General features: G+C 45.6%; 1 protein-coding gene across 1 annotated transcript in view; it reads right to left on the bottom strand.

The window, feature by feature from the left end:
- AIPL1 (aryl hydrocarbon receptor interacting protein like 1) overlaps positions 1–13,398 on the bottom strand; it is a 196,382-nt gene that overhangs the window by 43,680 nt on the left and 139,304 nt on the right. Inside the window, exon 5 of the mRNA XM_063956005.1 lies at positions 8,911–9,052. Coding sequence (XP_063812075.1) covers positions 8,911–9,052 — 142 coding nt within the window. The remainder of the gene's footprint in view (positions 1–8,910; positions 9,053–13,398) is intronic.

Raw genomic sequence — 13,398 nt, 5'->3', positions numbered from 1 at the left:
GGTGGACAGATGTATTAATGGGTGCTGTGAGGGTGAATTGATTAATGGAGTTCAGAGGAACAGGTTAATGAGTGCTGAGTGTATGAATTGATTAATGGGTGATGGGTTTGGGGAGGTTAATGGGTGCTGACAGGGTGAACAAATGTGTTAATGGGTGCTGTGAGGGTAAATTGATGGAGTCTTAGAGAGGAAAGGGTTAATGAGTGCTGAGTGTATGAAATGATTCAGGGATTCTTCAGGTGAATGGGTTAACAGGTGCTAGTGGTGAATGGATAAGTGGGTTCCTGGTGGAGGGACTATAATGGGTGCTGATAGTACGGATGAATGTGTTAATGGGTTCTGGGATGATGAATTGATGGACTCTTTCAGAGAAATGGGTTAATGGGTGTTTGATGAGGGAAGCTTATGGATGTTGAGTGAGGGGTGAATTGGTAAATGCTAAATTGGTTTATGGGGGCAAAGGTAAATGGGAATATTGGGTGCTCTGGTTCTACAACAAAGTACATCACATTTAACAGACAAGTGGTTCATATGAAAAATGACTTATCCTGTTGTCATAAACTTTGAAAAACACGTGGGTTTATGTGTGGGTTTATTTAAATGGATTGAAGTGTATTGGAGAATTAGAAGCGTTAATTTGAAGCTTTGTCTAGGGCACCTAGAATCCTAGCACTGGCCCTGCATCATTTAATTTTAATGAAACATATTTTATTTGCACTTCGGTGGACAAATATCTGTGGTGAATAAGATTCAAGGTCAATCATGTAAGGAGCTTGGCCTACAGGAATATGAAGGACTATAAGCGGTAATATAATAGGAAAGAGAAATGGAGAACATACATGGAAGGAGTCTGGAAAAAAGTGTATACATTGTTACACAGCTTTTATATTTTATGAATTGCCATTGAAAGCAAAGAAGTCTGATAAATATATTTTGAATAAATTATTTCAGTTTGGTAATAATTAGTTATATATTTGTCCTATTAGTCCCACTCCAACCCATTTGCCTTCTCCTACTTGCTGAGAGTTCCAGCGCAGCCTCTTGTCAGTCTCCTGTCGGATACAAACATTTAAGTACCAAACAGACAATACTGCATTTGTCAGCTTTGGTAACAGGCATGTATGTACATGTACACCTCTTCATTCTGTCAGGGATCCAGCTGCCCTACATGGGGCCCAGCAACCAGATCAGCCTGTATATAGCAATGTTTGGACATAAAGCTCTGCATAAATAGCAACATACCGCAAAAGGGGAATATTGTTACACACCTATACAATCGTCGGCCCGAACTCCGACTATTGTATAGATGTATATGCAGTATCGTTGCAGGAGCATTAGCTGATAAACGGCTTATAACGCTCCTGTAACGCTTGGGATCGGGAGGTTGCATCTTAATTACTGTTTAATATTTGTTGACATGACCTCCATATCCCAAAGAAGCATGTACAGCACAGTATTTATGGGGCTCGCAGATAACTGACAGACGGTCAAGTTGGGGTCCCGCTGCTCAGCTGATCAGGAACATTAACTTGATCAGTCAAGTGATCGTAAAGGTGTGTACCCAGCATTAAGCATATCTATTTTGACAACTGTTTAAAAAAAATCTGTCAAAGTAATATATTTACCATTAAAAGTAAGGTTTGTATGTAGCTACTTCTTTGATTCAACTTCAGTTTTGCAAGACAGTAGATGCTAAGGAGGACAAATAACTTAAACTTGGATATATTGTAATATAGCACATTGCGTTATAGATTTAAAAGAGAAGCAAGAGGTCATACAGCCCTCGGATCAGCCATAGTGTCACATGCCCCATGTTCTGCTATGTCAGGCATTGTTTGGGTGTCTAGGATCACATTTTCCAGAGAGATCTAATTAAATGAAATGTGCAGCACAGAAAAATGTAATGAGGGAGACCATATAGCCTGGAAGGGTACACTGCTAAAGATACAAAGGACCGGTAAAGAAAAAAACACCCAGTATAAGTATTATGCTGCAACAAAGAATTAGCGGAGAGAAATGATAGCAATAATACATGTGAAGTATCTTGCACTGGGTTGTGGTCTGAAACCAAGCCAAGTGGAAATGCAAACAGTGCCAGCCTCTGACCTTTGAAAGGAAATTAAAGAGAAAGAGCACACAGCACTCTTCCCTGATCTGCAGTCATTGTGTATCTCCCTCTCTCTATAATCTTATCTTTACACTGGCTGTAATCCAAAAACAGACAGCATTGATGGTTAGCACACTGTTTTCTAGCTAACACATGTTATTTTCTACTGTTGCATATGGCACAAAGTAATAATAATGTTTAAAGAAATGGATGTTTTCTCTTTATTTATTTTTAGATGTTTACAACCCCTTAAGGGTGTTGTTGTTTTTATGCTAAGAGATATATTTGCGAAGACCAGCTTGGATAAAGATAGACTACAATAAGAACTTTTATGGATTCTCTCTTATATCTAGCGTGCCAGAGTGTTTTAATATGTTTATTGTGAAGCAGGCAGCTGAGCTGGGGGTGCTAGATAGAGCATGGATCATCAATGTGCGCATTGTGGATGTCGGACGCAGTGGAGTGATTTTTTTGCCCCTGGGCATAAGCAGGGATGGTCTCACTATCGCGGTCACAGTGAGAATTTATTTGCAAAGTGATTGATAGTCAGGGGGCGTTCGTGGGTGGTAATGGGGTGGCCACTCAAATGCACGCGTAACGCAATCATTTTGGGGGCATGTCACAGCGTGTAACTGCAATCCTGTATGCAGTTAAACTGACTCAGTTGTCTTACTTCCAACAGCCATAGTGCGCGAACATAGGGTTACTGATGATTGGCACAAATAGTGAATTTGTGACACCACTTGTGAGTAGCCATGGAACCAGAGGTGTATCTGCCCATTGGCCAGGATGGCACAAGCCAAGGGCGCCAGCCGAGGAGGATGGCCCTCATTCCGAGTTGATCGCTCGCTAGCTGCTTTTAGCAGCAGTGCAAACGCTAGGCCGCCGCCCTCTGGGAGTGTATCTTAGCTTAGCAGAAGGGCGATCGAAAGGTTGGCAGAACTGCTCGTAAAAATTTTCATGCAGTTTCTGAGCAGCTCGAAACTTACTCCTACCTTGCGATCACTTCACTCAGTTTAGTTCCTGCTTTGACGTCACATACACGCCCTGCATTCTGCCAGCCACTACCCCGTTTCCCCAAGCACGCCTGCGTTTTTACCTGTCACGCCTGCATTTTTTAGCACACTCCCTGAAAACAGGCAGTTACCACCCAGAAACACCCACTTCCTGTCAATCACTCACCGATCAACACAGCGACAGAAAAGTGTTGCTCTCCCTTGTGTAAAACTGCATAGTTTTGTGTGAAAGTACTTCGCGCGTGCGTACTGCGGCCCGTACGCATGCGCAGAACAGCCGATATTTAGCCTGATCGCTATGCTGCAAACAACGGCAGCTAGCGATCAACTCGGAATGAGGGCCAATGGGTGGACTCACTTAGTAGTGGCGTCGCCTGGGCTGGACGATCTCACAGTAGGCAGAAACAGTGAACGCAATGCACTAGTGAAGAATGTGAAAGTAAACTACAGTTCCCAGCAGCTCTTGCTGTCGGTTGCTCCTGGCAGCAAGGGTTGATAGGAGCTGTAGTTTACATTCACTTTCTTCACGAAGTGTGGTGCGGTGCCGAAGTGTGGTGTTCCTGCCTACTGTGCAATCCTCCAGCCCAGGCGATGCCCAGCTCATTACAATAGGTACTGCAACATATTAATTGATATGTGCTTTGAGGGGGAGGACTATATGCAGGGATGGAAAGGACTATATGCAGGGAGGGGGGAGAGTATGTGCTGGGAGGGTAGAAGACTATATGCAGGGAGGGGGGGGGAGAGTATGTGCTGGGAGGGGAAAAGACTATATGCAGGGAGGGGAGAGGACTATATGCAGGGGGGATGGGAGATTCTGTGCTGGGAGGTGAGAAGACTATATGCAGGGAGGGGGGAGACTATGGCTATGTGGAGGGAGTGGGGAAACCATGGCTATGTGCAGGGAGTGGGGAAACCATGGCTATGTGCAGGGAGTGGGGAAACCATGGCTATGTGCAGGGAGTGGGGAGACCATGGCTATGTGCAGGGAGTGGGGAAACCATGGCTATGTGCAGGGAGTGGGGAGACCATGGCTATGTGCAGGGAGGGGGGAGTCCATGGCTATGTGCAGGGAGGGAGAGACCATGACTATGTGCAGGGAGGGGGAAGACCATGGCTATGTGCAGGGAGGGGGGAGACCATGGCTATGTGAAGGGAGGGGGGAGACCATGGCTATGTGCTGGGAGGGGGGAGACCATGGCTATATGCAGGGAGGGGGGAGACCATGGCTATGTGCTGGCAGGGGAATGGGGGCTACGGCTATGTGCTGGGAGGGGAATGGGGGCTATGGCTATGTGCTGGGAGCGGATTGGAGATTACGAGGAGGAGGGAGACTACAGCTACGTGCTGGGAGGAGGAGGGGGACTACGGCTATGTGCTGGGAGCGGGATGGAGACTACGGCTATGTGCTGGGAGCGGGTTGGAGACTACGGCTATGTGCTGGGAGTGGGATGGAGACTACGGCTATGTGCCGGGAGCTGGATGGAGACTACGGCTATGTGCTGGGAGCGGGATGGAGACTACTTCTGTGTGCTGGGAGGGGGTGGGTACTACTTCTATGTGCTGGGAGGGGGTGGGTACTACTTCTATGTGTTGGGAACAGGAGGTTATCTGCCCGTTGGCCAGGATGGCACTCACCAGGTGCACTGGCCAAGGAGAGGGCACTGCCTGGTGGTGCCACCCTTGGCCAGGGAGTGGAATCACTTAGTAGTGGCAGTGCCTGGGCTGGTGGTTCGCACAGCAACCAAGAGCTGTCACCGGTGTTCAGCACCACAATGCACCACAGTGAAGAAACTCAAAATAAACTACTAGAATGCTATTTTTAATATATCACTACTGCGAGTGGCATCGTTGGGCTGTGCCCCTCTTTGGCCATGCCAGGCACTGCGGATTTCTCCACAGTGTGACAGGGATTACTGTGTGGGCATGATGTGTAAGGGGCACTAGTGTGTGACATAATGTGTATAAGGGGTACTACTGTGTAACGTAATTTGAATTGGGAGTGCTATTGTGTGGTCATGCCCCTTTCCCACAAGATCATGTCCCTTTTTTGCACATGCACCTTCCCTATTTCAGATATGGGGGGGCGCCAGTCCCTTAATTTGCTAGGGGCGCCCGGTCCCCTACATACACCTCTGCATGGAACACCCGATACTTTCCTGTCTGTTCCAGATGCTCCGGTGGTCTACACAGCTCTCTGTCATCTCCCCTCCATCATTCCACCGCAGAGGAGGATGCTAGGAGGGAAGGAGGCTGCTAGGACAGGAGAGGGCTGCTGGGAGGGGAAAAGGCTCCTGGGCAATGTTGTTCTCCCTGCTGCTGACACCGGACACACACTGGGGTCACACACAGAGAGACACACAGGAGTCACACACAGTAGCGTAAGTTTGTCCCAGTTGCCCGGAAGCAAGAAATATATTGGTGTCCCCTCCCCCCCCCCCCCATGTATATATTTAATTTGCTCCTGCATAGTAAGCCTGCAGGTTCTAACTATATGAAGCTACTACAAAACCATTGCAACTAGGCAGATCTATGTAGGGGTCCAGACACACACTAGATAAATCTGCTCAGTCCCTCACAATGCTGATTATTTTGCTGACAATTAATTTGCCAGTGTCATATCCAGGATAAGAACCCACAACCTATTACACTGGAAGCATGCACCTTACTGATGGGGATATCTGCTCATGCATAGGAAGTATGAGAATTCTAACTATATGAAGTTACTTGTAATTGTCAGAGAAATAACTTCATATAGTTAGAATTCTCATGCTTCCTTTATAGGAGCAAATAGCTTCATCAGTAAGGTGTCTGCTTCCAGTATATCTATAATAAAGAGGGTGTGATTTGTAAGGTGTAGTGGCTAGTGGGGAAGTCGGCTACGGAAGAGTTACCGGCTGTTGTCAATTAACTTATTTGATTAATGTTGCTGAACACACAAAACAGGAGGAGAGGTGCCCCCCTTCAAAGCAGGAGCCCGGCGGCAGCTGACTCCATTGCCTCCCAGAGTTCTGCCTCTGGTCACACACCTGACAGGGAGGCACAGAGACCTCACACACACTTACTTATTTAGACACACCACTGCACTTGTCAGGATGCAGAGGAATAAGATTTGCTTAGTCATGAGGGGGGGCAATGTGTCCAAGGGTTTCCAGAGCAAGTCACACAATTTTCCCTAAAAGTAAAAAATTTAGGTAAAATCAGACTTGCTCTGGGGGTGAGAGAAAAAAGACAAAGTGATTCCTATAGATATGACTGCAGCTCATTTTCTCTCCTGCAGTTGAATAGGAAACCCCCGCAGCTGCAGGAATAATCTGCGCACAACTGAATACAGTATGCCCATAGATTATATTTTACATCTGCCTCATCGTCAGTGTAACATGGTTTTACCAAGGTGCAAAGTTACCCACTTTTTTTTGCTTTTCTCCTAACCCAGAGTAAGCTACTATGGGGCTGATTCAGGTTGGTAGCAGAATTTGCAATCCTTTGGATCGCATGCTGGGGACTGCCCATCAGGGGTGTATCTAGGGGTCCGAGCGCCCCTGGGAAAGTAAGGGCTGGTGCCCCCTCCCACCCCACATATTTGAAATAAGGAGGGTGTATCAAAAAAGGGCATAGCCTTGCGGGGAAGGGGCGTGTCCACACAATAGTACTCCCAATTCAAATGATGCCACACAGTATCATATTACACTGCACAGTAGTGTCTCTTATTCACGTTATGCCACACAGTATCATATTACACTGCACAGTAGTGTCTCTTATTCACGTTATGCCACACAGTATCATATTACACTGCACAGTAGTGTCTCTTATTCACGTTATGCCACACAGTATCATATTACACCGCACAGTAGTGTCTCTTATTCACGTTATGCCACAAAGTATCATATTACACTGCACAGTAGTGTCTTTTATTCATGTTATGCCACAAAGTATCATATTACACTGCACAGTAGTGTCTCTTATTCACGTTATGCCACACGGTATCGCATTACACCGCACAGTAGTGTCTCTTATTCACATTATGTCACATAGTATCACATTACACCGCACAGTAGTGTCTCTTATTCACGTTATGCCACACAGTAGTACCCCTATAGGAAACACTGTATATAGTAGGCATATGGGGAATGCAAATAGAAAAAAGAAATGTGGACCAGTGCTAATAAATATATTTTTATTTTTATAAGTGGAATGCGGTTAAACCGCATTCAGGGATACAACTGCAATATCCATGTTCTCAGCGCTCTGTCGATTGGATCACATTGGCTGTAAACACCTCTGCCTGATTGACAGGCAGAATCGTTCGCAGGGAGGGCAGGGGCAGTGATGGACTGTTGCGGGGGCGGCATGGGGAAAACGGGTTTGGGCTGTCTGCATTTTTGGGGCGGCTGAGTGACATTACATGCAGCCACCCCTATGTGAAAAATGGCGGCGACCACCTGCATATGCAGCCTAGCTGCAGGGATCTTGCGGTCGCAGTTGCTGAGCAGGCCATTCAGCATGCTGGACGGCCTTGCCCTGTGATGGATGAGCATCCCCCAGCATGCAATAGAAAAGAAATCTGCAATTCATACCGAAAAACCCCACTGCCATTAGTACACCTGATCCCGCCCATAGGCAACACATATACACTTACATACATACTGTCACACACAAAACACATACAGTACATATGATATACAGTACAGTCACGCATACAGTATATACAAATAGTTACACACATGCACACATATATACAGTCATATGATGCTTTTGCACTTCTGCAGGGGGGGGGCACTGACATGCGGGGTGGGATAGCCCCGTGCTGGGCGTCCCCCCGCATGTCTATGGACATGATCATAGCCCTGCAAAATTTTGTAGGACTACGATCAACTCAGAATGACCCCCTTTGTCCCTAAATCCAACTATGTGACTCTGACATTGAATGCTTATTGCTTACCCTTCATTGGGAACAGGCTCATTTAATGCTGAACTGTCTTTTGCTCCCTGTGACTCACCTCCGCTTGCCTGTCAAGATACCCAGTGGTAATCCCTTGTTCACATTTTATCTGGTCTATTGCTTGATTGCGCTGTGTTATTCCAAAAATACATCAACTTACATTTACAGTAGTTATAATAATATGCCAAGTTTCATTGTTACTAATACTATGGGCCTGATTCAGATTTGGAGACAATGCCGTTGTTTGGGCAGTTGGCTAATGTTTTTTCTACAAGTCATACTGCATATGTGATGTATTGGTCTTGCATGGAGGTCATAGAATGGATTATAGCACAGAGCAATTGACAGTCAGCGACTATGGGGGTAATTCCAAGTTGATCGCAGCAGGAAAGTTTTTAGCAGTTGGGCAAAACCATGTGCACTGCAGGGGGGGCAGATATAACATTTGCAGAGAGAGTTAGATTTGGGTGGGTTATTTTGTTTCTGTGCAGGGTAAATACTGGCTGCTTTATTTTTACACTGCAATTTAGATTGCAGATTGAACACACCACACCCAAATCTAACTCTCTCTGCACATGTTATATCTGCCCCCCCCCCCCCCCACCCTGCAGTGCACATGGTTTTGCCCAACTGCTAAAAAATGTCTTGCTGCGATCAACTTGGAATTACCCCCTATATGTGGGAGGTAACTGGGGTGGCTACTAAAACGCAGGTTTGTTGCCACCATTTCCAAGACATGTCGGAGCCAGTGACTACTTATTTCTATACAGTGGTTCTCAGCCTGGAGTTTTAGTTGACACTGACATTGCTTTTTGCTAACTGGAGGTGTACACCAATCCCATTACCTGGGTGGTGCTGGATTAGGTCAGTTGTATGTTCCAGAACTTCATAATACTCCTCCATGCGAAGCAGGCACTGGCAGTAGTTCAGAATCAGAGTGTTGATCATCTTTTCCAGTTTCATCCAAGGCACCTCCCAGGGCTTCTCCTGAAAGCAGAACCCAGTATGTCAGATATTCTGCAATGATTATAAATCAGGACTTGTCAGAGCTTTCTCTGTTCTACTATAAATTCCATCCTTTTGGCACTCAATGATAACTTGTGAAGTAGTTTGTAAGGTTTTGTGACCTCCTGAGGCATTTTAAGATCAGCAATGCTAAATCAATTTCCCTGTAACTGCTTGCCAAGCTTGTAGCTCCTGACCTGTCTGCCCTCATGAATGTACAATATATGCAGTATTTAAAAAATTTTGTGGACATTTATTTTTTATTTTATATAGATCTCCTATTTTACTGGGGTGCCTGTTCGTTTTTAAGCTAATATCTTGTGTAACAACCCTCTGGCTTACAAGCCCATATCAGATAGCCTACAACTATCAAATGGTAAAGGACGTAGATGACTGATGAGTGTTGAAATAAAATAAATCCATCTGATTTTATACTTATTTATAATGGAGCACATGAAGATTTTGACTCACGCAATGTAGTCTGAGTCGAATTGTGTTTTCTTTCAACTGCACATGTGCTTCTGATTGGCTGATTGCGCCTGAATCCCCCCCACTTATACTGCTACTATTGGAATGATGCAGCTGCAATCTATTTCCATTATTACAGTGATATTTGCATTTGGTCAGTAGCAATAAAGCAGATTCCTACTTGATCATTTAAAGGGGAAAGCAATGGATGTGTGCACTGGTATGAACTCTAATTTATCTTTGCATCTTGTTCTCATGTGACATTGGGGGAGATTCAGAGCTGATCATAGATGTGCTAAAATTAGCACATCTATGATCAGATTCTCTGACATGCGGGGGGACACCCGGCACAGGGCTAGTCCGCCCCACATGTCAGGCCCTCCCCCACCACCACCCCGTCCCGCACAGGTGCGAAGGCATCGCACAGTGACGATGCTTTCGCACCTGCCGAGTAGCTCCCTTCCTGCACAGGCTAGCTGTGGTGGCAAGCGGCTGTGGTGACAGGCAGCTGCTGTGGCCCAATCCAGCAACCCAGCAACGGCATGTCTGGACCGTGCCCCCCCCAACGATGTTCTAATGCCGTTGGCACGCCCCGCGACTGCCTCTGCTTGTCAATCAGTGATAGATTATTTATATAGTGCCCTTTAACCAACTGGACTGAAGGCTCTTTACAGACATCAAAAATAAAGCACATAATACAGAAGATTTAAGTAATGCAGCAGTAGACAAGCCCTTACAAAAATAAAAAATAAAATAAGTAACAATGCAATCAGTATAATGCAGAGTTGGTGTAGGAATTTTGGGAAATAACCACCATGGGTTGTATATTTCCCCCTCACAAGTACCATGTGAGGCAGCCATCTTGGGTGTACTATGTAGGATTACCTTGGGTAGAATAGACTACCCCTAAAAGAGATTACACAAATTGGGGTGATTGCAGCGTCGTAATGCTCACAGTAGGGTTCCAACAAAACCATCAGGTCCATGTATTTTTCATCCCATTCGTGAGGCAGCCATGTTGAGTGTACTACAAAGGTTACACTGTGGGTGGCAAGCCATACAAGTATGTAAATTAGATAGCACATGTATTAGATACAACATGTATAAGCTAAACAGGCCTGCATAGACTCATTTTTCCATCAGTTTCCTTCACATTGACAGGGTACCAGAAACGGAGTGGTGTGGGTGTAGATTAGTAGCCTCTGTAGGGTCCCCAGGAGTGACGGGGAGGCGTACTGTAACTACACCCTACTGCAATACTACAATCAAGGCCCCCAATGCTTTGTGGCCCCAAACAATAATATCAGTATAAAATATTGATGGCACAGAACATCATCCTCCCAGAATCAACAGCAAAACATTGATCCACAACATCTCCAGAATAGCATATAGGTCAATATACAGATGTGTCCACTTTAGTGATGAGCGGGTTCGGTTTCTCGGAAACCGAACCCCCCCCCGAACGTCAGCCTTTTTACACGGGTCCGAGCCGTACTCGGATTCTCCCGTGTGGCTCGGGTAAACCGAGCGCGCCCAAACGTCATCATCCCGCTGTCGGATTCTCGCGAGATTCGGATTCTATATAAGCAGCCGCGCGTCGCCGCCATTTTCACACGTGCATTGAGATTGCTAGGGAGAGGACGTGGCTGGTGTCCTCTCCGTTTATATAGTTAGTTAGTTGATTTGATTGCTAGTGCTACTGCTTAGCTTATTGTGGGGAGGATTGGGGAGCAGCTGTTAGGAGGAGTACAGTGCAGAGTTTTGCTAGTTTTTTTTTATTCGTTCTCTGCCTGAAAAAAAACGCTCCATAGCCTTAGTGTGCTGCATGATATATCTGACTGTGCTGAGTGCTCACACTGCTAATTGTGGGGGAGACTGGGGAGCAGCTATAGCAGGAGTACAGTGCACAGTTTTGCTGACAGTGACCACCAGTATACGTTTGTCTGCCTGAAAAACACTCCTGTGGTGACTTTTTTTTTTATACTATAAATAAACGCAGTCTGCTGACAGTGTCCACCAGGTCCATTATACTGTATATAGCAGTATGGTAGGCCACTGCTGTACCTACCTCTGTGTCGTCACTCGTCCATAAGTATACTATCCATCCATCTACATTGTATACCTGTGGTGTCTTTTTTTCTTTATACTATAAACGCAGTCTGCTGACAGTATCCACCAGGTCCATTATACTGTATATAGCAGTGCGGTAGGCCACTGCTGTACCTACCTCTGTGTCGTCACTCGTCATCCATAAGTATACTATCCATCCATCTACATTGTATACCTGTGGTGTCTTTTTTTCTTTATACTATAAACGCAGTCTGCTGACAGTGTCCACCAGGTCCATTATACTGTATATAGCAGTACGGTAGGCCACTGCTGTACCTACCTCTGTGTCGTCAGTCACTCGTCCATAAGTATACTATCCATCCATCTACATTGTATACCTGTGGTGTCTTTTTTTCTTTATACTATAAACGCAGTCTGCTGACAGTGTCCACCAGGTCCATTATACTGTATATAGCAGTGCGGTAGGCCACTGCGGTACCTACCTCTGTGTCGTCAGTCACTCGTCCATAAGTATACTATCCATCCATCTACATTGTATACCTGTGGTGTCTTTTTTTATTTATACTATAAACGCAGTCTGCTGACAGTGTCCACCAGGTCCATTATACTGTATATAGCAGTACGGTATGCCACTGCTGTAACTACCTCTGTATCGTCACTCGTCATTCATAAAGTATACTATCCATCCATCTACATTGTATACCTGTGGTGTCTTTTTTTTTTTATACTAGTAGTTTAGCAGTCTGCTGACAGTGTCCACCAGGTCCATTATACTGTATTATTATACTGGACTATTTTTTTGAAGTGCCATCCTGCCTGACACTGCAGTGCCACTCCTAGATGGGCCAGGTGTTTGTGTCGGCCACTTGAGTCGCTTAGCTTAGTCACACAGCTACCTCATTGCGCCTCTTTTTTTCTTTGCATCATGTGCTGTTTGGGGACTATTTTTTTGAAGTGCCATCCTGTCTGACACTGCAGTGCCACTCCTAGATGGGCCAGGTGTTTGTGTCGGCCACTTGGGTCGCTTAGCTTAGTCACACAGCTACCTCATTGCGCCTCTTTTTTTCTTTGCGTCATGTGCTGTTTGGGGAGTATTTTTTTGAAGGGCCATCCTGCGTGACACTGCAGTGCCACTCCTAGATGGGCCAGGTGTTTGTGTCGGCCACTTGTGTCGCTTAGCTTAGTCACACAGCTACCTCATTGCGCCTCTTTTTTTCTTTGCGTCATGTGCTGTTTGGGGAGTATTTTTTTGAAGGGCCATCCTGCATGACACTGCAGTGCCACTCCTAGATGGGCCAGGTGTTTGTGTCGGCCACTTGTGTCGCTTAGCTTAGTCACACAGCGACCTTGGTGCGCCTCTTTTTTTCTTTGCGTCATGTGCTGTTTGGGGAGTATTTTTTTCAAGTGCCATCCTGTCTGACACTGCAGTGCCACTCCTAGATGGGCCAGGTGTTTGTGTCGGCCACTTGGGTCGCTTAGCTTAGCCATCCAGCGACCTCGGTGCAAATTTTAGGACTAAAAATAATATTGTGAGGTGTGAGGTGTTCAGAATAGACTGAAAATGAGTGGAAATTATGGTTATTGAGGTTAATAATACTATGGGATCAAAATGACCCCTAAATTCTATGATTTAAGCTGTTTTTTAGGGTTTTTTGAAAAAACACCCGAATCCAAAACACACCCAAATCCGACAAAAAAATTTCGGTGAGGTTTTGCCAAAACGCATTCGAACCCAAAACACGGCCGCGGATCCGAACACAAAACCAAAACACAAAACCCGAAAAATTTCC

This window comes from Pseudophryne corroboree, chromosome 2 (genome assembly GCF_028390025.1).
Source record: "Pseudophryne corroboree isolate aPseCor3 chromosome 2, aPseCor3.hap2, whole genome shotgun sequence".
Taxonomy (NCBI): Eukaryota; Metazoa; Chordata; class Amphibia; order Anura; family Myobatrachidae; genus Pseudophryne; species Pseudophryne corroboree.
The sequence above is the reverse complement of the archived record's forward strand: the minus strand, read 5'-3'. Positions and strand labels throughout refer to the sequence as shown.